Below are 25,688 nucleotides of genomic sequence, written 5' to 3'. Positions count from 1 at the left end.
TATTTCAAAAAAAAAAAACCCCCCCCCAGTATAGCCGCCCGGCTACACTATTTATACCAAAGACCGCCTTGCGCCAAGTGTTTCGCTCTATAATGAGTATGGCTGCTCGGCTATACGCTTTAAGTGCATTAAAATTATAAGACGCATAGCCGAACGGCTATACTATTTGTGTATAGTACGTGGCTTTTGTGTGTATTATTGAAAATTTGTTAAAAAATAATTATATTAAATCTGAAAAATACGTTCGTCCATGAACAATATGATTATTAAACATGAAAAATATGTACATGTACAAAACAAGTATTAAACGTGAAAATGTTAAAATCTTTATATGGGTAATAACTCTAGAAATGTAAAAACTTAAAAGGGGACAATAGAGACTTAAATAATGGCCTAATAGTAATGGATAATGCTATAAACTACTCTTATCGATAAACAAAAATTGGGGAAAAACAATTAACTAAAAAAGACCATAGTATCTATGTAAAGTGAGTATAGCCATTTTGCTATACTGTTTATAATTTTTTTTTAAAGACCCCAGTAGAGTCGTGTGACAATAGAGATATTGCCGGAGGTGGACATGTGGCATAGTGTGCTTGACTTAGATGGAGTGACATTGTGTGTAATTTTGTTGTTTTTTAATTACATTATTGTAAAATTAGGTACTACTTTTTTGTCTTTGGCTTTATCCTAATTAGGTGAAATTGAATCCCTATTTTCCAAATTAGTAAACTATATATATAATGTGTTAGAATGAAAGCTCTCTAGAAATAAAGGCTAGAGAGCTGCCAATGCCATGGCCGAAGCATCAAAGTTTCATCGACTTGCTACGTCGATGAGTGTCTATCATGTATTTTTATTAGTGTTCATAATTTACATATACTCGAGAGGTACAGCTTAATTCATCAAGTATAATTTTATGGGTCCACTAGCAAAACTATATGACAAATATAAAAATGCAAGTATAAAGGGAAAGTGCACCAATCAAATACAGTTCCTACCAAATTCTTAAGTCTTGTACAAATATCACTTCCCATCTCAAGATCTTAATCTGCACATCTTTGGTATTTACATGTTGAATAAAATTTCAAAACACACTGTCCCTTCATTTGAGAGGGATATAAAACCAAACTCCACATATTTATCTATGTATAGAGCAAACGGCAGAGTTTATTTTTAAAAGAGAGCTGTTAATCGTCCTGCACTCCGAGATTTACCCTTTTATGTTTCACTTTCACCTAACGGTAACATAATGTGCAAGACGACGCCGTCTGACTGTTGCACTGGCGGTTTGTCATCCTCATTGCATATTCTTCACGGTTCTTCGTCAGTTCCAGTGACGTGCATTGAAACTGTACATTACCTCGACGTCGCTTTTCCGTCATTCCTCGGATCTACTTTCTCAAGAACCAAACAACCATATACAGATTTAGCGTCTTCCACACGCACCAATCCCTAACCGAAAACTCCCTCTCAACTCTCAATACAAAAAATTTCTCTTTCACGTCCACAGTCGACTTCATCCAATCCACAAAAACCACAATTTTCGACCACTTTCCGGGAACCAAACACTCCGACAAGCCACAACCACACCGAATCCCAAATCACCCTCATGAACTGAAATCCAAAACCCTAGGGCTCGGTTCTCGGCTCGGCGTTGCAATGGACAAGGAAACCGAAATCCTCTCGCGCTTAGCCGCAAACCATCTCTATCTCGCCCAATTTGAGCCTCTTCGAGCGATTGTCGTCGCTCTCCGAGCTCGAAACCCCGACGTCGCTCTTGCTGTGCTCCAAACCATCGTCGCTCACTCGGGTCGCTTCGACAACATTCTCTGGTCAAAATCATGCCCATCACCAGCTCTGCTCACTTACTTATCGACCCTTGAACTGTTGCAATTCGATAACGCTTCGTCGGTATGGAGCTTCGATCCCGAAACCCTGCGATTGCGCGCCGAGTTCTTGTTGTTAGTTCAGAATTTGATCGACCGCGTCTCGGAGAGTATGCGGAAGAATTTTGATTTGGAGAGCATAGAGAAAGAGAAGGAGAAAGAAGGATTAGGCGAGAGCGAGAGTTTCGAAGAGCGAGCAGAGTTTTTGGGTAAGAGTGAGGATACTGGCAAGGATTTGAGAGATGCCAGTGGTGAATTGGATAGCTGTGTGAGAATTTTGGATAGGATTTTGGAATTGGGCGTAAATAGATTGAAGCCAGACTCCGTAGCAGTAGGTGCTGCTGATACTGATGGTGGGAGTGAAAATGAGGCTGCAGGCGTTGTACCTATTGAGGAAGGCGAATTGATGTGTTTGAGGAGCGTAGTTTGGGAGAACCGTGATGTTTTTGACGCCTTGTGTTGGAATATACAGAGCCAAGTGAGGGGATGGGAGGGATATGATTCTTCGGGTTTAGCAATAACGTTGAGGAGGGATGAAAATGCAGGGGAAATGTCCAAGGAGGATTTGAAGGTTCTTGGTTTGATACAAAGGAGTGTTCAGTTAGCTCACTTGGATGCTATGAAAGAGTGCACGAAGGATGGTGATGTGGATGGAGTGGTTTCGCGTATTCATTTTCTTCACCTTGATTATGGAGTGGAGGAGACTGAGTATCGGTATGTTTATAAAATTTGAACGGACTATTATTTGTACAATATTTATAGTGTTTTTATAGATTATGGTTTGTACTTATCTCAGTGCCACTTACGCTCTATCTTGCACAATTGTTTCATTAACTAGTTAGAATTTAAACCTGCGCTAAACCTTTTCAAAGAAGAAACCATTGATACCAAGACTAAAGGTTTGTGGTTCTGTTCAATAGTCTTCTACAGTTGGTAGGCAAATATGAAGATTGACACATATTTTATGTTTTTAGCTTCCGGGCCTAGTTGTTTGGTTTGTCATAAATGCGATAGATAGGTATGAGGAGGATTGGTCAGTTTAAGAAAGCTTTTATACATGTTACTTTGAAGATGCTTCATGAATTGTGGGCCGTCTTAGGAGTGGTGTCTGTGGTGTTCAGATGTGAGATTAGGTTTATGTGTTACTGCTTCTTGGATGAATTTTGAGAATGGCAATATCGGAAAATGAAGTAGTTATTATTAGGGTATCTTCTCCTTGAAATACCAAAAGTGGCCTTAGGATGTACTGCTTAGTTTCTTCTAAACATTTTTTTCCATTCACTCTTGATGTTCCTTGCAGCATGGTTTTGCAAGATCTCCTCAAGATGGTGTCATCACGAAAGGAGGGATATGGAGATTCTTGGCGTAACATGCGAGAGAAATTACTGTGGATTTATAGCACGGCTATTGCATCAAATTGTGGAAATCTTGTCGAAATGATACAAGTAATGTTTGCCATTTTGCTTATAATGGATTTTGCACGGTGCAAGTCTTTGTCGGCAAATTGCTTAAAATATGCCAGTAGTCTTGCAATTAATTTTCTATGAGATGATTTTGCTGAAGGATCCTGGTTAGGTCCTTACACGATGCATTCCATAACTTGTTAAAGCTAAGCTGAGGATGTTTGGAAAGCTACAATACCTAGTTGGAAAGGATAGTTATCTCCTTTTCTTTTTTCCTTTTTTAAATTTATTTTTGTGTGCACGGTCGAAGTTGGAATGCTTTCCCTTGTTGAAGTTTTGCAGCAAACACATCTCAAAACCACATAAATTCATGGATATGTATGTAGAAAACTGGTTAAGCCTGAACTAGGTAGGTTAGTTCAGCCAGTTTCATAAGGTCTGTAGATTGTTCGAATCTATTAGGTGGTTATTCTGATGTAAGAAGCTAATGGTTATAATAAATGGCAGTTTTTCTTTCTTCTTTTTAATACATATCATGGTCGCCAGGATTTTTTTATATAAAATAAATTATTTAACCTGTGTTGAGATGTATTTGAACATTAACAATCAGTCATCTTGTATTTTTTATCATTCATTGGGTGCCATTCAATATGTATTTGTATTACTTTTGAGCCATGCATTCTTGGAGGGTAATATTGACTTGGTAGGGGGGCTTCCTGCAGGCTCTTCATGATGACTTACTCTCAAAAGAGATTGAGGTGTACAGATCTCTTGATAACAACCAGATTCCACCACCTCTGGAACGTCTTCAAAGATATCATGCAGAATTGAATCCCGATACAGAAACTTCTACCTTCAACACTGTAGTCGGATTTTGCATGAGAGACATGTATCATTATGCTCGTGTTTCGGGTTTACATGTCCTTGAATGTGTCATGGACACTGCTTTGTCTGCTGTAAAGAGAGAGCAGCTTCAAGAAGCTAGCAATGTATGTGCCCAGTTTTATGTTTAAATTGAATATGTGAGGAAGATGGTATTCTTATTATTCTGTGGGATCAGTTATTGCATTATTTGATGCTGGATTGCTAGTATAGTTACAAGCCTCTCTTGTCCATATATGTGCAGATTCTTTTATTGTTTCCCCGCCTTCAGCCCCTGGTAGCCGCCATGGGTTGGGATTTATTATCTGGAAAAACTACAGCACGAAGGAAATTAATGCAACTGCTGTGGAGAAGTAAATCACAAGTTTTTCGGCTGGAAGAATCTTCTCTTTATAGTAATCTATCAGATGAGGTACTGCCCATAAAGTCTTCCTTGTGATACTCTTGTGGCATGATATCATTGTTATTATTCAAAGGAAATATGTGACTGTATGTGTTATTGATTGGCAGGTATCTTGTGTGGAATATCTTTGTGATTCTTTATGTTATCAGCTTGATCTGGCCTCTTTTGTTGCCTGCGTCAATTCGGGTCAATCATGGAATTCAAAATTATCATTGATGTTGTCTGCTAAAGAACAAATAGCATTCAGTAGTGAAGATCACCAGTTAGACCCTTTTGTTGAGAATTTCGTACTGGAAAGGCTTTCGGTTCAAAGTCCACTTCGGGTAAGTCCTCAAAATAATCTTATTGTGGCCTAGTTCTTTGTTCTTTTTAGAAGGAAAACTTTATCTTATTAATAACTGAGAAAGAAAAACTACAAGAAAGATGGGCTAGATCCCATCAAAATCAGACCAACAATCATGGCATGACATATAAAATCAGATTACATTCAACCTAAAACTCTGTCCAATTGACATGAGTGAGTCTTTGAAATGCTTCAACAAATACACTCCAAGAAAAGCTAAAATTGTAATTCTATTATATCCCAAAGTAAATCCACTTCCTCCACCATATCATGAAAAACGTATTATTTCTTTCAAATTAAACAATCCACATAGAAGCCAACACTATGTGATGATTTATGTAAATGTCTATGCTAGCATCATTTTTAAATTATTTTTTATTTTTATGTGCATTTGCATTACAATTCTGTTATACATTAATATAATAATACTATTATATTGTGTTGTAACTCGTAAGTTTGTAGCAAATTTTCTCTGCATAAAAATTGTCTTTTGATCTCTGAACATGTTCAATTCCCATTGCAGTTTTCACCTTACCTTCATATGTTAAGGGGTTTGATGGGTATTTTCTTTTTCTATGCCAGTTAGTAATGAATCATTGCCTTCACATGAAAAATGCAAAAACATTGACTCAGTGCTTGTTAAAGAGAAATTCAACTTTCGAAAATAACCCATAGTTCCTTGATGATGGTGTTGACATTATAAAATGAAACTCCAAATATTGTCTGTATCTGAACTCTGAATAATTATTGGCATGTCAGTCGCAATAAGGTTGTATTGTAAACAAATTATTTTTACTAAAAAGGAAAAATAATTTATCACAATGAATTGCAATTTCAGAAAGCTTCACTGAACAATCATTTACCATTTTCCCCCGAATTATTTTTTTTAGAAATGCTAAAGATATAGTTAGCATTGTAGTGTACCCTTTTTTTTTAAACACTTTTGTATTGAATGTTGGAATGTGACGGGTGCATTTTCTGTAGGTATTGTTTGATGTTGTTCCAGGCATAAAGTTTCAGGAGGCTATTGAATTGATCAGCATGCAGCCAATTTCTTCAACTTTAGAAGCCTGGAAGAGGTGTGTATTCTTGTATCATAGCTAAGCGGGTACTAGAACTAGTGTTACTTTGTTGTGCACGATTTATTTTGTCATCATGTATTACTCAAGGATGAAAAGAAATCATTTTGTGTGGGAAGTGAGCTGGGGTTGACAATGCTGCCATCCTTTTAAGCTACTTTATTTATTTACTCATATATTTGGATATCTAAAATTAATTGGTTTTCCTTTTTTCTTCTTCTTTGTGGTGATAATAGAGATATCTGTATATGAAACTGGGGCTGGGGATGTGGGACCAATTGTGCACTCTATGTATTTCATATTTTTGTCATTTTGGGATTTGACATGCTTTTCTTAACATGTTGATGTTTTCGCGTTTCTCTATTCTATTTTATTATATGGTAGGATGCAGGATATTGAACTTATGCACATGCGGTATGCTCTAGATTCAGCTGTTCTTGCGGTTGGAGTGATGGAAAGGACTATGACTGGTGAAAGAGAAAGTCTTCATCAAGTTGCATTTGACCATTTGAAAGATCTGCAGAACCATTTGGAGGCTGTCAATGACATCCCTCGCAAGGTAGTCTATTGTGAATATGTTTTTTTTAGCCCCACATTTTCAATCCTAACTCCTTTTTGTGGTTGTTAAAACTGTTATTTTCTCATGTTTATGCTTGATAAGTTCAACTTGCAATTACATGTCTAACATGCTTCCTCGGGCAAATCTGTTGCATGTTGTCTTTGAAAGTTGTTTTGTGTAAAATATAATCGCCGAAAAATGCATGAAAAAGAAATTATTTATCATTCATGTTCTGATGCTAGAGAATTAGCAACTGCTAAATGGATTGCATTTTGGTATTTTGTTCAAGTTTACTTTGAAGTTTCATGTTTTCCTTTGAAATCTAAATGCTTTCAATTTGTTCGTGATGTCATCAGTTTTATTAGTTTGCTGCATATTTTTCCTGTTGTTCATTGTAATTATTTTATAATGCTTCTGTAATGATGCAGATCATGATGGCGAATGTCATAATTTCGCTTTTACATATGGATGATCTTTCTCTCAATTTGGCTCATTGTGCCTCACCAGGGAGCTATTCTGAATCACATTACACATGTTCTTCAGAACAAACTGATCTAACACGTGAAGAGGGAAACAAATTGGTTGTGTCTTTCACGGGGAAACTACTTGGTATATTACATCGCTGTCTTCCTACAACTATAACTGAACTAGATCATGCTCTAAGTGATGGCGTAAGTAGGGGTGGAAGACAAGCATTGGAGTGGAGAGCGTCAATTGCTAAACATTTCATTGAAGAGTGGGAATGGCGGTTGTCAATTTTGCAGCGTCTTCTTCCTTTATCTGAACGCCAGTGGCGGTGGAAGGAGGCATTAACTGTATTACGTGCCGCACCATCTAAGCTACTTAACCTGTGAGTTCTACAAGCCTTTCTTCTTTGGGAATTTATATGATGATCAGTTGGTTCTTGTGCATGAATTGCTTTTTGGATATTGGTTATAGGGTTTGCAAATGGAGAAAATGGTAGTTTATAATGATTATAAACTATATTGACCACCCAGGCCAAACAAAATATGATGACCTCATTTGCCAAATGATAGAAATAGATGCTGATATTTGAAGATGATAGTACATCATCAGTTAATATGAAGTTGATGACATCTTATTTTCTGAAGGTAAATATTATAGTTGTTCTTATATGTCTCAGTTGCATGCAAAGAGCAAAATATGACATTGGGGAAGAAGCAGTGCATCGGTTTTCATTGTCTGCAGAAGATAAAGCTACCCTCGAATTAGCTGAGTGGGTGGATAGTGCCGTCAGAAGACAATCTGTATGATTCAGATCAAATTCCTTGTAACTGCTTATTTTATGCTTGTCAGCTTTAACTATCTATAACCATTGCTTAAATAATATTACTGAATCTTTGTTGTCTTTGGTTCCAAATTTACTTTACTTTCCTTTTTATGTGGACTTTTTTTGTGGTTTGGTTTTGTATTGCGGTGCCTTCTTCAGTTTTCTCTCATAAGATGGCCTCACTTTTATGGCTTTTCTAGGTAGAAGATGTAGTCTCTCGTGCTACTGATGGTGGGACTTCTACAATACATGATCTGAATTTTTCTTCGTTGCGCTCCCAGTTAGGTCCTTTGGCTGCAGTAAGTGCTTAGAGTGTTAAGTCTCTATTCCCCTTTGTCTTCAAGTGAGGTTGAATATTTAATCAATTCTCTAAGGTTTAGGCTGATATTCTCAATATAACCTTCCAGATTCTTCTTTGTATTGACGTTGCTGCTACTTCTGCTCGGTCTGCAAAGATATCCCAACAGCTTTTGGATCAGGCAATGCTCAAATAAACTTGGAAGATGAAGATATTTGTCTTCATATATACTTGTCTTAGATTATTTTGTTTTCGAATTTTCTAATTTCCAGAAGATAAGTGGTGTTCAAAAATCCAATTGAAAATTTTAATGTTTTCTTGATGATATAGAAATTGCCCAAGCCACCTCTAAGTAGTTAGTAAATACTTTTACCAAACCAACATTTATGAGAAATCGATGTGAGCAGGATAATCTGAAAGTTTCACTGTCAGTTTTACTATTTTACTTTTCCACCCCTAAGTAGTCAGTAAATACTTTTACCAAACCAACATTTTTGTTATTATGGTCCTCCTAAACAAATGTCATTTCATGGTCTTTTTCCCTGTTCGAAGTATTAGTTGTAAAACTTGATGCCATGTGTGAGAAATATTATGAGTTTGGAAGAAAGTAAATTTTGCCTCAATTGCTATCTTTGGCTTTCCACTGGTACTGATTATTCACTCCTGGAGAAAACTCTCTCCATGTGTCACAACATCTAGAAATTTCATGTTCCCCCTAATTTGAAATTCTCTTAGGCTCCATTTAGATGGAGGTAATTGAAAGATAGGATTTGGATTTAACAAGGCTAAATTTGTTTAAAAAAACTAGAAAACATCATGTTGGATGTATTTAGAATAACTAGATGTAGTATATTTGAAATGAATTTGAAATGACTTTATGGAAGGAGCCATCTGGAATCCATTTGTTTTCTTCATTTCCTTCTTATTAATATTTTGGCATACATGGATTGTAGTAGTCTAAACAAACAATTTAAGCTTATAATGTCATCTAAATCCCTAGATTTGAAATTATTTTCCTCCATATGGTTTCCAGTAGATCGGTTTTTGTGTTAGGGTGTTTAATTCAAGAGTCATATGGTCTCCAGTGGTTTGGTTTTACTGAAAGCTATGATTTGTTATATGTGCAGGCTCAAGTTCTGCTGTCTGAGATATATCCAGGAGTTTCTCCAAAGATAGGCTCCACTTACTGGGATCAGATCCTTGAAGTGGCAGTTATTTCTGTTTTAAAACGAATCCTTAAGCGTTTACATGAGTTCTTGGATCAGGTGAGATCTTGAATTTTTTTTTTTCCGGATAAAGAGTTCTTATTGGCTATTAAAGACTGCACTATCTAATTATGAAGGTTGTTTAATCAGGATTTAAACACAATAATTCGTTGCCATCCTATGGTTCTTCCATTTTTGTTTACTTCTTGGTTTTTACTATCTGTCCCTAGTAGCTTCACTGTCTAGAATGCTTACTGCATTAAAATATTCTTGCTGTTTACTTCTTACTGTTAGTTATTGATCCTGGCTTCTTGATCTGCTCATCTAGGATAATCCTCCAGCCCTTCAGATCACTTTGTCCGGCGAGATTATTATTGCCTCACCAAAGGAATCCCACCGACTAGGACAACGGGAACGTGTTCTTGACATGCTACATCATATGATTGAGGATGCTCACAAGGGCAAGCGGCAGTTTCTCAGTGGTACATTTTATAGTTCCCCTTTTTCGTAGTGTGGAAGGAAGGGGAAATATGCTCTATGGCTGCTCTGCTTCATATGGCTTAAACAGAAATCTGCTCTATGGCTGCTCTGCTTCATATGGCTTAAACATAAATATGCTCTATGGCTCCTCTGCTTCATATGGCTTAAACATGTCTTTAATTTCACACAGGTAAGCTCCATAATCTTGCAAGAGCTGTGGCTGATGAAGAAACAGAGCTAAATTTCTATAAAGGAGAAGGCCCATCTGCTGAACAGAAGGTTCTTTCTGATCTTGACAAAGACGGAGTTTTTGGACTTGGGCTAAGAGTTGCCAAGCAGATACCTTCAAGTTCTGCAATTGGAGAAACAAGTGTGCAGCCTGTTGGTTATGATGTAAAGGACAGTGGGAAGAGATTTTTTGGTTCATTAAGTACCAAACCCATGACATATCTTTCACAGTTTATTCTCCATATTGCTGCAATTGGTGACATAGTTGATGGAACTGATACAACTCATGATTTCAACTTTTTTTCACTCGTGTATGAGTGGCCCAAAGATGTAAGATTATTTTCTGTGTTATTGTAGTATTCTTTGCTTTCTGCGTTTTGTTTTCAGTAAAATTTTGGAATTGAGATTTGGTTCAAACAATTGGATATTTTTGGAAGCATCTTAATTTCAGGAACTGCTTAGATACTTAGGTTTAATTTCAAAAGAGAACCACAAACTATACAATTACAACTATTGTAGATGCGACATGAAGTACTATGTTATATTGACTTTAAGGTACATCTATGATGGAAATAAATGTGGAACTGATGAGTAGTTGTGCTAGTTTTTGTATGTAGCATTTCATGTTATTTACCAGGAATGTCCCACTTGCTGAAACAGTAAATGTATACTTGATGAAGACAAAAAGTTTTAACTTTATCCCAAGCTGCTGTTTGGTTGTCAAAAGTATATTTTTCTTGAATACGATTGTTTTTCTTATACAAAAAAAATAAGAAGAGAATGTATAATTAATGAAAATGAGAAAAAGAAATGCAATACAAACTATATTTTCCATGTTACTCATATTTGTACAAGTTGAAAACTATTTTTTTTTCTGTTAGAACCTATTCAAGTATAATACTCGTCTCATGAAAAACTGATTAGATAAATGTGTAATAATTTTAATTTTCAGAAATACATGGTTTTTATGGATCGTTAATGTAATGGTAGCAATGATATATAAAGGGGTATTACTAGCTCTGTTTGATACAGGACTTGCCAGTCTGTTTTTATTGTTTAATTTGATACCAATGAAATCTGATTGTTGAAGGTCTCTTAGTTCTTAATTATGTGTCATGATCTATTTGACTTGGACTAACTTGAAAGCTGACAAGTTCTTTATGTTAGGAGTTGGCAAATTTCTGTTTCTGCTGTATTATTGATATGCTCATGTATGGCTACTGTATTCTGCAGCTTTTAACCCGTCTTGTCTTTGATCGAGGCAGCACTGATGCAGCTGGTAAGGTAGCTGAGATTATGTGTGCAGATTTTGTGCATGAAGTAATTTCAGCATGTGTACCTCCAGTTTATCCCCCACGATCTGGTCATGGGTGGGCTTGCATTCCGGTCACTCCCACCTTCCCTAAAAGTGGCTCAGAAAATAAAGTATTGTCCCCCTCTTTCAAAGAAGCTAAGCCTAATAGTTACTGCCGTTCCTCATCATTGCCTGGAATTCCTCTATACCCTTTAGAGTTAGATATAGTAAAACATTTGGTTAAACTATCCCCAGTGAGGGCGGTATTAGCATGTGTTTTTGGGAGTACCATTTTGTACAATGGCAGTGATTCTTCTATATCGAGCTCCTTGGACGGTGGATTGCTGCAGGCACCTGATGTTGACCGGTTGTTTTATGAGTTTGCTATTGATCAATCTGAGAGGTTACTTTCATGCCTGTAAATGATTTTTCTTTGTCATTTACATAATGGTTTCCTAGTTTTTACTTGTTATTTTGACGTGCAGGTTCCCAACTTTAAACCGATGGATACAAATGCAAACTAACCTTCATCGAGTTTCGGAGTTTGCTGTAACCATTAAGCAAACTGCCGATGGTGGTGAGGCTAGAGCTGAAGCAAGAGCTATCAAGAGACTACGTGAGATTGATAGCGATACTGAGTCAGAAGTTGATGACATTGTTGGTAGCAGTAGTGTTTCAACAGCTTTACCAGACGCCAGTGGCCAAGATGGTGCAGCTACTGAACCTTGGGATGGTTCTTCAAAATCTGACATTGCTGAGCTTGACACTTCAGTTTTCCTTTCTTTTGATTGGGAAAATGAAGAACCATATGAGAAAGCTGTACAACGGTATTGGAGTTCTGCTTGTTTCAACATTCATTCAAATAAACAATTACTCGTTCACTTCTTTTTCTTTTTTTTGGTCTCAATACTTGTTCACTTCTTCAGCTGATTTCTATTGTTATCTTCTGCTGGTGTTCTGTATAAATGTTTGCCATGCATTCTGGCATGTTTACTTTGAATTCTAAGGTGGGACTCACATTGCTAAGTCAAATTTTCGAATTGTATGACCTACTAAGATACATACTCAGAAATCTTCCACTAGACAGAAAGCATGATCGTATGACTGGTTTTAGTGCTGAAAAAGCAGAGTGAAAGAAGACTTTTCAAACATAAGGAATTTTATGAGAAATATATGCATGCATATGTTGGATTAGCGTCTTTAGTTTCTATGGAGTTTCATGTATAAATTATCTGGTTTTGGAGTGCATATTTATCTGGAATTGTCCTTTATTTTTTGGAGGGAGGGTGTGTTATTGGTGTCAATTCTGTTCTTCTTTTGTTTGCTTTTAGGATAATTTTGTCATCATGCTGACAATTGAAGGTGGCATTACTATTTCCAGTCACTGATTGCTGTCAATTAACAGATTGATAGATGATGGAAAACTCATGGATGCTCTTGCACTTTCTGATCGCTTTCTACGTAATGGAGCTTCAGATCAATTACTTCAGCTAATCATTGAATGTGGGGAAGAAAATCATTCAGTCGCTGGACTCTCTCAGGGTTATGGAGGCAATAGTATCTGGAGCAATAATTGGCAGTATTGCCTGCGGTTGAAGGATAAACAAGTGGCTGCTAGACTTGCTCTCAAGTATGTAATGTCATGGGTTTATAAGTTACCTTGGTGAATGCTAGCTGATATGAAATATACTAAGATATTTTCCTTTGGCATCCATCATCTTTATTTTTTACATTTGTGGAGCAGTGCTTGGTTCTAGTAATAAAAATGTTCCTATTTGATATTTCAGATTTATATACATGGCCTTTTATTAATTTTTAAGTGATGCAGGAAGTTTATGAATCTATTGCGGTCTTTAATGAAAATGTCTTGTTCCTGTTAGTTGGAAAGAGTCAATTCCCCCACTCGTTCCCTCTGAGTCTTTTTTTTTTTTTGGTTCGGTTTGGTTCCTAGTATTACATGTTGTAAATCAGCTAAACCCTTTTCCCATTGTTGCACTGATGGTATATAGGAACAATTACGTGCTTCTTTCCATAGAATTTCTAGAGTCTTACAAGTTTTATTCCAGGTATATGCATAGATGGGAGTTGGATGCTGCTTTGGATGTTCTCACAATGTGCAGCTGCCACCTACCTCAAAATGATCCCATTAGGAAGGAGGTACTGCCTTTTGATTTGATAAGTTGCTTATATTCTATTACTGCTAAATCTCTGTCTTGATTACCTGAAGCTTGATAAGGGTTCTCTATGTTGCATTAATTTTTCAACTATTTTTGGTTGATGATGTACTCCTTTTGGATGCATAGGTCATGCATATGAGACAAGCTTTGCAGAGGTACAGCCACATTCTAAATGCAGATGAGCACTTTAGCAGCTGGCAAGAGGTTATAATTCTGGACTCTGTGGACTAAAATGAGAAGTGAAAATGATAGAGATATTAAGAGCATAGTTCTGCTAGTTTTTATTTATTTATTTCATGGTAGCATGGATATCGTATTAATTTGGGTTCTATTCTCTCTTTTTGTTTTTCTTTGTCCAATGTCAGGTTGAAGCAGAGTGTGAGGAAGATCCTGAGGGGTTAGCACTTAGATTAGCTGGAAAAGGAGCTGTTTCTGCTGCTTTAGAAGTGGCTGAAAGTGCAGGATTATCCATAGAATTGCGGAGGGAACTGCAGGGCCGGCAACTTGTAAAACTTTTGACTGCGGATCCTCTCAGTGGTGGAGGTCCAGCAGAAGCTTCACGATTTCTTTCTTCCCTACGTGACTCAGATGATGCCCTACCAGTTGCCATGGGTGCAATGCAGCTTTTACCTGATTTGCGGTCAAAGCAGCTGCTTGTAATTAGTTTTCTTTTTGGCAATATTCTGCTGGAAATTTATTTTGATCTCATAAAGTATAGTATTTGAGTTTTGAATTTCATATACCTCTTAGTTGTGATTTTTATTTTTTACTTTTGTAAAGGTTCATTTCTTCCTGAAGCGAAGAGAAGGGAATCTTTCGGATGTTGAGGTTTCTCGGCTTAACTCATGGGCCTTAGGTCTTCGTGTTCTGGCTGCCTTGCCATTGCCATGGCAGCAAAGATGTTCTTCCTTGCACGAGCACCCACATTTGATACTTGAGGTTCTTCTGATGAGGAAACAGCTACAGTCTGCTGCATTGGTTAGATATCACTTCTTAAGTTCCTTCAGTCACACACGAATGTCTAACATATTTTGTATTTAGACAGATTTGAATACCATAAGATCATTTGTCACTACTTACTGCATGAAAGGCATGAAATTTGGATTGCGATTCCTTATCCAGTTTGGTGTTTTGCATGTTCTTCTGTGTTTGTAGTTCTCTGATGCTGTTACTTAATCAACATTTTTTTGCTTAACAGATTCTCAAAGAATTTCCTTTGTTGAGAGACAATAATGTCATTATTGCCTACGCTGCTAAAGCTATTGCTATCAGTATTAGCTCACCTCCAAGAGAATATCGAGTATCTGTTTCGGGGACTAGATTAAAGCAGAAAACAAGAACAGGTGCTCCTGTGAGGTCTTCTTTCACTAGCAGTCTAAATAACTTGCAAAAGGAGGCTCGCAGAGCTTTCTCTTGGGCTCCACGAAATACTGGAGACAGGGCCACCCCAAAAGATGTTTACCGTAAAAGAAAGAGTTCTGGATTGACATCATCGGAAAAAGTAGCTTGGGAGGCCATGGCTGGTATCCAGGAGGATCGTGCTTCATCATATTCTGTTGATGGGCAAGAACGGCTTCCTGCTATTTCAATTTCTGAAGAATGGATGCTAACTGGTGATTCAACGAAGGATGAAGCTGTTCGTGCATCTCACCGATATGAAAGTGCCCCTGACATTACCCTTTTCAAGGTATTCTAGTGAAATAGGCTATAACTTTTTGCATTTTAATTTGCAAAGCACCCCTAGATACATAATAAAGACAGTAAAGCTAAATATGTTCCTTGCTGTCCATAAAGCTAATAATGTTTCATACTGCCATTTGCTCCATTTCATATGTAGATATTATGGGAGAATCCATGGGTTAATCTTACATCGGTATTCTAACTTCTGAGCATTGCCAATTTCATAAGTGCACGCAAGCTTAATTATACACTTTCCCTGTATGAAGTTTTCCTCTGATTTGTAACATTTTATGCTTGTATATCCAGTTAAGTAGTGGGTTCTTCAGCATGCAGGGATCTTGTTTAGGCATGCTGCCCGGCTGACAGTTTGGTATTTATGTTTGTAGGCTCTGCTTTCTCTATGTTCTGATGACTCTGTCTCTGCAAAGAGTGCATTGGATTTGTGTGTTAATCAGATGAAGAATGTGCTGAGCTCCCAACAATTGCCAGAGAATGCATCTATGGAAATAATTGGTCGAGCATATCATGCCACAGAGACGTTTGTACAGGTATACCTTCAGTAAGCTATTACAACACGGTTAAAATTCCATAACCAACAAAGGCAGATTGTGTATCTTTGCCTTGTAAAGACAGGGTTATGGTTTTGTTATGCAATCACCTTTATGTGCAGTTTAGTTGGTAATGCAGATTGCAATGCTAGTTCTCACGACATGCTTTTACAGGGGCTACTTTATGCTAAATCCCTGCTGAGAAAGCTTGTGGGTGGCAGTGATTTGTCGAGTAATTCTGAAAGAAGTAGGGACGCTGATGATGTATCCTCTGATGCTGGTAGCTCCAGTGTGGGCAGTCAGTCCACAGATGAGCTATCTGAAGTTCTCTTGCAGGCAGACATTTGGCTAGGACGTGCTGAGCTGCTCCAGAGCCTTCTGGGATCCGGAATTGCTGCTTCTCTAGATGATATTGCCGATAAAGTGTCATCTGCTTGTCTCCGTGATAGGTTGATTGTAGATGAACGGTACAGCATGGCTGTATATACATGCAAAAAGTGCAAGGTAAGTATCTTAGCTGGAAGTTGCAGTTAATTGTTCTGTTTTGTTTAGAGTATGTTTTTCCTTTGGCATGATTATTTAAAGCATGTTGAGCTTATGAATATGTGGGGCTTCTGTCAGATTGATGTTGTCCCTGTTTGGAATGCATGGGGACATGCTTTGATTCGGATGGAGCACTATGCACAAGCTCGTGTGAAGTTCAAGTATGTTTAGTTTATATTTGGCATAAAAAGGCCGAGGATTTTTATTTTTTTGAATTTGGCATAAAAAGGCTATGGCTTTATTGATCGATAAAAATGAACTATGTTTCCCCTTCTCTCTCTCTCTCTCTCTCTCTCTCTCTCTATGGTACAGTTGCTTATTAATGTCATTTTACCCCTTCTGATTTTTAGGCAAGCTCTTCAGCTATACAAGGCCGATCCTGCACCTGTCATTCTTGAGATCATCAATACAATCGAGGGAGGTCCGCCGGTTGATGTTTCAGCTGTTCGTTCCATGTAAGATGCAATACAGCTTTGAAATCAGAAATTAAATTTTTAACTTGTGAACGGGATGCTGTGTGAGCCGGAGTTTGAGAGAGTTTTTTTTCCAAGCTAGGCTAGGTTTTAGAAGGTTTCTATAAGAGTTTGATAGCTCCTTCTATTTCCTAATGGCAGTATTTCTGAGCATGTGCTGCGACTTTGTTTTTAAAAAAATGCAGTTCACATTATCACTAGGCTATTTTGCCTTAATAACAACTTAAAAGAACACATTATCATTGAAGGTTTTAGAATCCGATCTTCGTAGATGTGAAGGTTTACAATAAGCATGATGATGCTAGTAATTTCCTGTTTCTGTATTAGCTTGATAAAACTGAGAAAGAAGAAACTCAACTCTGTGCGGAAAGTCGTAAACTAAATTGAAAGTAATAGGCATCAAGATTCTTTACTTGCTATTGGGCCTGTTTGCCAATCTGAACAAACATTGGTTGGTTGTTAAATTTGAGATGAGGTAATGTTCAAGAAGAGTTGAGTTTATCCATTGCGCGTGCATGATGTATGTAGCAGCCCTTTTCCTGGAATGGGAAAGGCATTTTTTTCTTTAATTTAATATATATATATATATATATATATATATAAGATTGACATCTATTTGTGTGGCCCTGGGCCTGGGATGAGAGGCACTGTAGTGTTGCTCATGTATCAGGTCTTGGTTTTTTTAATTGAGTTTCTGAACCTGACCCTGTGTGACATTTCCAATAGAATTTTGCTTATGTATCAGGTACCTTATGTATTCTGTGCACTGGAATTTTGATCCTGAATAAGTAAATCTATGCTTGAATTTTTCTCCTGTAATGAACAAAGGGACAGGAGAAGAAACACTTTTCTGAAGCTAGTCATTATGTATAAACTGAAAATGCAACTTATACTGCAGGTATGAACATTTGGCAAAAGTGCACCAACAATCTTGGATGATTCGCTTTCTGCTGATTCATATCTCAATGTGTTGTACTTGCCTTCCACATTTCCTCGTTCAGAGAGATCCAGGCGTTCTCATGAATCTGCAAATAATAATTCCACATATATTTCAGACTTTGAAGATGGACCACGAAGCAACTTAGACAGTGTTCGGTATGTTGAGTGTGTCAACTATTTACAAGAAGTAAGTTGCAACTTCCTTCTATGCTCAAGCTAGAGTTTCAAGTTTGGTACATTTATGTCTAGCATCCCAGTTTACAGATTCTAAATGACAAGCATCTGAATGTTTAAACTTTGTTTTCAGTCACATGCATCAACAACAGTAGGACCAAGGAATCTCATCATGAGCTACTTATATTACTTGCTAATTTTTGTAGTATTTCCTTTTTGCCTATCTTACCATTGCGTTTAATGATGTACTGCACATTACTAAATTTCAGATTTATCTGATATCTCTAAATATTTAGGTGATACTGCATTTGAATGTGAGACTTTAATGTTGGATTTGTTAGCAGCTGTGAAGTGAGACTAGATATTTCGAATTTTGAGCTTTTTTTAGCTTACCATTTTGAGTTGTTCTTTATTGTTTTTTATATTTTCTCTTGAGATTGTGGATTACTCTTTGTAATTAGCTTTCCTACTTCACTCGAATCCTATTTTCTTTAAAACAAAATTATTGCATTTGAATGAGTCTCTTTAAGTCAATGTTGAACCTTTGTGATTGGATAGTTGCCTGTATTGGATTGAGCTTAAATTTGGGTAATATTATGTTCATGATTAGAGCATTCAGTCCAACACTAGGATTGACCAAAAACAAAAACTTGAAAACTTATTTAAATGGTGCAAACTTAACTGCTTTTTGGATTTTTTTTACTAATATCAGTTGATCTTGCCCCACACACATATCATAAGAAGTTTTGTTTTTGTTTTTGTTTTTGGTAACACAATTGATATTACATATTTAGGTGGTTCTTTCTTTATTTGTTTGTATCTTAGTGTTATGAATGGTAGTGTTCTTGCTACTTCCTTCTCCAGTTATAGCCAATTATAAATTTTATGTTTTTGTTCATATAATCAGGTTCTTGTATGTAACTTTTTGCAACCCTTTGCAGTATGCACGACAGCATTTGCTCAATTTCATGTTTAGGCATGGCCATTACAATGATGCTTGCATGCTGTTTTTTCCTCCAAATACTGTTGCCCCACCTCCTCAGCCATCAACAGTGGGGGTGGCATCTTCGTCCTCATCCCCTCAAAGACCAGACCCTTTGGGAACTGATTATGGGACTATTGACGATTTGTGTGATTTGTGTATTGGTTATGGCGCAATGCCTATTTTGGAAGAAGTGATTTCAGAAAGAATGACATCTGCAAACCCGCAAGATGTAGCAGTAAACCAGTATACCGCTGCAGCCCTTGCCCGTATTTGCATCTATTGTGAAACTCATAGGCATTTCAATTATTTATACAAGTTCCAGGTAAAGTTTTCACTTAATGGGGTTTACTTGTACTGAAATGAGGATAGTATAACAATTTAACAAAAGATGTTTCTTTTTGTGTCTTCAACATATTAATAATATTCGTTGCATGACACAAATAGTAAGCAGTGCGACTCCTCTTACACAGTAAGTAGAGGACTGATGATACCCAAATACTATCGGCACCTATATTTCTTCAGTGCAACCCCTCTAAACATGGCTTGTTCATTTGTTTTGGCAAGAATTCTTCATAAGCATTTATTCCAATCTTCTGGTCCATTTTTTCTTCCACTTGTAAACTATACCAACACAAAGTCCATGCTTGTATCCTTCCATGGTGCTATAGCAATAGACAGTGGGGTTATTTTGCAACCCCATTAACTACGAAGTTTTTAAAGATTCTTGAGCACCTAAGTGTCTCCCTCCTTGGATTTGAGAAAAGTCTTCATCCTTATTTGGGTCAAGAACCTGTTTAAATCCACTGTTATAAAAGATAAAGATGTTTTCTCCAAGGCGGACAGTCTACCACCCTGCATAAGACTTCATCAAAATAGTTATTGGAAAAAGGAACAAGGCATGGTTTTATTACCTAAAATTTCAGGACGAACCATATTGATCAGTGTTCCATCTTTTTTTTCTCACTATTTATTCACTTAATTGTTTATTTGTTTGCAGTATACATTTAACTAGGGGAAGTTTTGATCTTATAAATGTCCTGTTATTGCTTGAAGGTTCATCATATTGTATTTTTATTTTCTTTTAGTTGAATTCAGAAATTTACTCCATCTTTCAGGTTATTAAGAAGGACCACGTTGCTGCTGGACTTTGCTGCATCCAATTGTTTATGAACTCATATTTGCAAGAGGAAGCTATAAAACACTTGGAAAATGCCAAGGTATGCTTTTATTTATTGCTCTTGGACCACCTTAATTGTTGAACTATTTGCAGGATTGTTCCTATGCGTTTGGATGTATAATGGCAGGGGAATTTCAACCCTATCATTTGGGAATTAGGTCTAAGTTTGCAGTAGATTGGACAAGTTTAGGTTAGAAGTTTTTTATTCAGTTTTATTATCCAATCAAGCTTCCCAAAGTGTGATGACATTTCCCTAATTCATTCGATTAATGCTTGACAGGTAAATTACATTTTAGAGAATTGCTGATAAAATGTATATGTTTCACAGGAAAGCTTTGACCCTGATTGCACCTTTGGCTTACAAATTTAGAATTGTTCATAATAACAATTGTTGAATACGTTCAGATTATGTTTCACTTCTGAAGAGCCTGGTGATGCAATCATTATATAAAAATGATATTACCTTTGTGCGTGCGTATTAGTTACCTAAACATGTTAGTGTTTCAAATGTACTGAATTTGTAGTAGTTGCCTGTATATGTTTGTCATGTTGTTCATTTATCTTTTGTTGGTTGTAGATGCACTTTGATGAAGCGTTATCAGCACGATACAAAGGTGGAGATTCTACTAACCTTGTGACGAAGGGTGTTAGAGGAAAACGTGCCTCTGAAAAGCTCAGTGAAGAAGGACTTGTCAAGTTTTCGGCTCGGGTAGCAATTCAGGTAATTACATCATTCAAATACTATATTCTCTCTTAAACACTGTAAGCTTAGTTTTTTCTTGATAGGTCAGGGCCTGCCCTTCTTGACTCTATGTTGATTAATCTACTGGCAAGTAGATTGTGCCTTTTTCTAGAGATAGACGGTTCCTGTAATTTTGAAAATAGAGACAGCTGGCATTCTTAAAGTTACTTTTATGCACATTATTTTGCGAGTGAAAATGCAGACAAGTGGTATCTAATTGCATGTGTAATCTCAAAAGCAGAGATGGAAACAGTCTAAAGTTAGATTTGGAGAAGAGAAGAGTACACATGAGAATTAACACGAGATTCATTAACCTATGCTTGAGGGCATGCTCACATATATGCACCTTTGACCAAGACATGCACACTACCAGAAAAATTAGAGAGCATGTTGCCAAACAGACGCACCGTTATCCGCTTCTTAATAAGTTATGAAGAAACAACATTTTCTATGGCAATTTAAAATACTGTGAACTGTGTTGACGATTTGGCCCTGCCTAAGGTATCTAATTTTATGAAGAAAAAAAATTCATGGTAGTTTAGTACATTGTAATCTGTATGGATCAAACGAATAGCTGACTTATGAATATGTATCTATTTGGTTGAAACTGATATCCAGAATCTAGTTAATTCAGTAAACAGCTTGTTTGGTATTAGTCTCTCATGTTTCCTGTGGGTTTATTGTATGGCAGGTCGAAGTTGTGAGATCCTATAATGATTCAGATGGACCTCATTGGAAACATTCACTTTTCGGAAATCCAAATGATCCTGAAACATTCAGGTTTGAGTCATTTTACTTGCTGCTGGGCTTAGTGATCTCTTTAGTTTTTTATGATAGTGAAGAAACCAATCACTTCACTGTCCCAAGCTGTTTCTTTTGCGTTGTATTTTCATATATTTGTATATATTGTACAGGCAACAAGCATGACTAGAATTCCAAGTTATAAAGACATTATGTCTTTTGTTTCTACAAGGCCTTTTAAACAGTTTTGTTTTCTGAAATAGCTATTACTGTTAATTAATATCAGTTCATGTTAGCGAGTTAAGGAAAAAACTGTTGAGCAGCATGTTGTTAGTGGTTAATATGCATTTGTCTTTTAGTTTGTCTTCCTTAATGCGAATGTGTCACAAAGTTGACCTTAGGCCTGTTGGGGGTTCTATTACGATTGTTGGTGTCATGTTCTTTAAAAATGTTCTTCTGCCATGGTATATGATACTTTGAAATATTTTGATATGATGGTGAGGAAAGTCACACCTTCTCCACCCTGTTTTTGCAGGAGAAGGTGCAAAATTGCTGAGTCTCTTGTGGAAAAGAACTTTGATTTGGCTTTCCAAGTGATTTATGAATTCAATCTTCCAGGTAGCCATTACATAATAATTTCATTTTCAATCCCGCCTTTCTCTCATGAAGTAATTGATTAGTTTCTAGATTTAATGCATCTTCTCATTAATTTCAGCTGTGGATATATATGCTGGGGTAGCTGCATCTCTCGCCGAGAGAAAAAGAGGTAGTCAACTGACAGAATTCTTTAGAAACATAAAAGGGACCATTGATGATGATGATTGGGACCAGGTAATGTGATCTACATCTCTTAGTAGATTGTATGTACTGTTTGTAAAATGACTAGAAAACTTATGGTTTATTAGTTTCTTGGGTTAGTTTTAGTTGGCTTAAGAGTTGAAATGATTAAATTATAACATAGATGGTTTTTGACTAATCAAAATTTTTATTCTAAACATACAAAGAGAGCATGGAAATTGGAGAACTGAAAAAGGTCTCGAAATTGAAGGAGTTTATATAGTTTGAATCATCATTCATTGATGCTCTTCAGTAGAATTAGTTTGAAGTAAACTATATGTGGAGTTGTTGGTCATATACTTCTTATTGTATTGTAAGACCAAAAGGAAAAGAAAATTTTATTGTCACTCAAGGATTGCAATATGTATTTGTGTGTGTGTTTTATCTGGCTATATCTGGTGCAATTATCGATTAACTCACTTATAAGACATCCCAATTCAAAGGTAGCTTGTGACCAATAATCACCACAATAAATGAGGAAAATGGTGAGAATTTCGTCATCCTCAGTATTATTTCAAACTTTCTACTAACAGAAGAGGAACAATTCAAAGATAGCTGAAATACCTCTAAATTATTCTGATCATTGGTCGATTAATAATAAACCGATTCTGAAAATAAAATTTTAGCTGGCAACATGTTTTCAGCCTAAGGTTTACATCTTGCATACTTCTAAACTGTAATTTTGTTGTAAAACTGGTTTTCTGTGTCTCCCAATCAGCCTACTCTTTGTGGAAGCTGGAAACTAGTTCAATTTCTGTTCTTTTTTTCTAAATTTAATAAAAAGTGTATTTTTGAATTGATGTAGGTCCTGGGTGCTGCAATTAACGTATATGCCAACAAGCACAAAGAACGCCCTGACCGTCTCATTGACATGTTGACCAGTAGCCACAGGTAATGGTTTCTTTCAGTACTCCTTGTTGTCATTATTCATAACTGTACAGAAGATCTGTGATTTTGAGTAGATTCTAAGGACATTAAATTATTAACTTTTATGTGTATTTACTTTTTTAAGGCATTTCATAGTATTGGTGGTGATCTATCAGTGTCATTAACCCATTGCTGCTTGAGACCTGCTTTAGGTTCCCATTATTGTTCAAAAGTATCATTTTACCATTGTGGTTATTGATCAAGTTAATAATTAATGGATCCAGACCTCAACATTTATGACCATATATGCCTACCCCATCCTTTGTTGGCTTCTACTAGCATACTTCCGTATGTGGTCTCTTTTTAATGCACTCAATAATTACTGTATAGAACAAGTCTTTGGACGAATGCTGAAATAATGTTTTTCTTTTGTCAATTTTTCCAAGCAATTAACAATGTCATTCTTGAGTTAGCTGCTTTAGTTTTACGGCGCTGGAATACTGTTAACTTTGATTAGTTGAACTTTGGTGCTGAGAAATTTGTTCCGTGCTTTTTTTGTATTTGACTTGTATATGCAGGAAGGTTCTGGCTTGTGTGGTTTGTGGTCGTCTAAAAAGTGCATTCCAAATTGCTTCTCGTAGTGGAAGTGTAGCTGATGTCCAATATGTAGCTCATCAGGTTACCTTCCTTTCCTCAGAAAATCTCCCATATCTCCCACACTATCCTTTTCATCTATTAAAACTGTGATGTGGCAGACATAGGAGATTAGAGAAGATGATAATGCGCCTATCACAAAAGAATCCATGGAAAAAGGACATTATTGGGTTTATGTTTTTACTTGTTTAGGGCTGTTTTGGTTTGGAATCCAAAAACAATTACATTTGGATTACAGTTTGATTTTTTTAATTTATAAATATAATATAAATATTTGGCCTAAAAATTGAAACCTGGTTTTACGTCTATGATTCTTGTGAAATCAGCTCACCGCTCCTATACTATATTTATTCATATAGTTTGCCAACTTTTTTGCAGGCATTACATGCTAATGCACTTCCTGTGCTCGATATGTGTAAACAATGGTTGGCCCAGTACATGTGAAATGTTGCTCAAGGAAATTACGACCAATACAAATTAGGGTTGGCCTGTTTAGTTAGTTTTCAAACTTTGCTGCACTCAGAAAGGTTGAAAGCCATGGAGCCTGGTCAAAGATAGTGGAACCAGTTGCTACTAGAACGGCATGGTGCTGAATCTGATAACTGGTGATACATGAACTTTGAACACATAAGGCATTTGTCTTCCTTGGCGTTTGCTCCTGCCACAAATTTTTGTTTTGTATTGTATTGTCCCACCGGCATTGCCGAAGCTGCTATTGACGCATTGAGTTAGCTGTGTCTTATTGAGAATGTTCGGCAACTTTGCTCAAGTTTGAAAACATGCATAGGGAACATCATATTAAAAGGCCGAACGGATATCGAAAATAATTTGTGCAAGTATGAGTGCACAAGTTTCTCGCATGCGGCATGAAAGTTGGTCTAATTGGAAAGAGTGGTGTAGAATTGAATTGAAACTAGCTTGATATGGTGTTTCTTTGCTTCATCAGTGATTTCAGTTAGTTGAGTCAAAGTTGGGAGGAGTGCCTGCGGCTGTAGATAGATTATAGAGGAGTGCCTGCGGCTGTAGATAGATTATAGATAGATGGGAAAGAAGAATAGCCTTATCTTTGTATATATGTTTCTGTTTTTGTTTTAAATTTTGCCCCGTGTTTTTTTCTTTTTTCATTTTATTTGTCAAGAGTTTGATGTTTTGTAAAATCTTGGATCTTTAATTCCATATTTTTCTTATCTTCTATAAGAAATCTTGGACTCCCTTTCTCTGGCTCTGCAGTATGAAGATTATATTTTACTGTTCATAAAAAATAATTAATTTATAGACGCAATGATCGATTTATGAATAATACGCCATTACTTATATCCAAAATTTAATAGTGAGACTCGGACATTGTTTTGTAGTCAATGTTTGACCATTGAAGTTTGACAATATCTTTTTGAAATAGGACATTCACGTGCTGAGCTGCTGTGGCCATTTTGACTAGAATACCCCTTCACAAAATCAATGAAAATTGGGAATCTGACTGAAATTGGTAAAACGTGAAGACCACATGGTCATTTTAAACAAAAATAAAACCACTCCACTGTTATTTTGACGTACAGAATAAATCACTAGCACCTACCATTTATGATTACGCATAAGGGTTTTTTTTTTTTTTTTTTTTTTTTTCTTTCAGCAAGGCAAAATGTCAATACTTAATAGGCCTAGCCTAGGGCCGCCTATCAAACTGAAAACGTCCTATTTTAGTTTACTTGAAGTCAAATATTAGGTGTGAAAGGACGAAAACATGTGATGCTGACGTGGGACATCAGGTTTTCAGATTAAGCTCAATGAATAATATCG

General features: G+C 36.6%; 1 protein-coding gene and 1 long non-coding RNA gene across 2 annotated transcripts; one reads left to right on the top strand and one right to left on the bottom strand.

Annotated features, from left to right (window-relative positions):
* The first annotated feature begins 1,199 nt into the window (after positions 1 to 1,199).
* On the top strand, positions 1,200 to 25,092 carry LOC103320005 (zinc finger FYVE domain protein). Its single transcript, XM_008221608.2, is given in 37 exon segments — positions 1,200 to 2,603; positions 3,190 to 3,334; positions 4,015 to 4,281; positions 4,419 to 4,586; positions 4,685 to 4,900; positions 5,905 to 5,999; positions 6,384 to 6,558; positions 6,987 to 7,408; positions 7,703 to 7,826; positions 8,050 to 8,148; positions 8,257 to 8,328; positions 9,275 to 9,412; positions 9,681 to 9,834; positions 10,023 to 10,390; positions 11,294 to 11,757; positions 11,840 to 12,181; positions 12,760 to 12,984; positions 13,421 to 13,511; positions 13,658 to 13,735; positions 13,897 to 14,187; positions 14,312 to 14,509; positions 14,730 to 15,218; positions 15,598 to 15,759; positions 15,934 to 16,263; positions 16,381 to 16,463; positions 16,653 to 16,757; positions 17,674 to 17,684; positions 17,687 to 17,901; positions 18,830 to 19,195; positions 19,989 to 20,090; positions 20,628 to 20,771; positions 21,484 to 21,572; positions 22,069 to 22,151; positions 22,249 to 22,364; positions 23,176 to 23,261; positions 23,816 to 23,915; positions 24,270 to 25,092. Coding segments are annotated over 37 exon segments (7,620 nt in total). The 5' UTR covers positions 1,200 to 1,662; the 3' UTR covers positions 24,336 to 25,092.
* Positions 24,560 to 25,227, bottom strand: LOC148919577 (uncharacterized). Its single transcript, XR_016124110.1, has 2 exons — positions 24,906 to 25,227; positions 24,560 to 24,874 (listed from the first exon to the last, which is right to left on the bottom strand). It is a non-coding gene; the product is annotated as an uncharacterized LOC148919577 (long non-coding RNA).
* Positions 25,228 to 25,688: the final 461 nt, after the last annotated feature.

Source organism: Prunus mume, linkage group LG2, assembly GCF_029339155.1.
Source record: "Prunus mume cultivar Tortuosa linkage group LG2, ASM2933915v1, whole genome shotgun sequence".
Taxonomy (NCBI): Eukaryota; Viridiplantae; Streptophyta; class Magnoliopsida; order Rosales; family Rosaceae; genus Prunus; species Prunus mume.
This window is presented reverse-complemented; position numbering and strand designations above follow the sequence as displayed.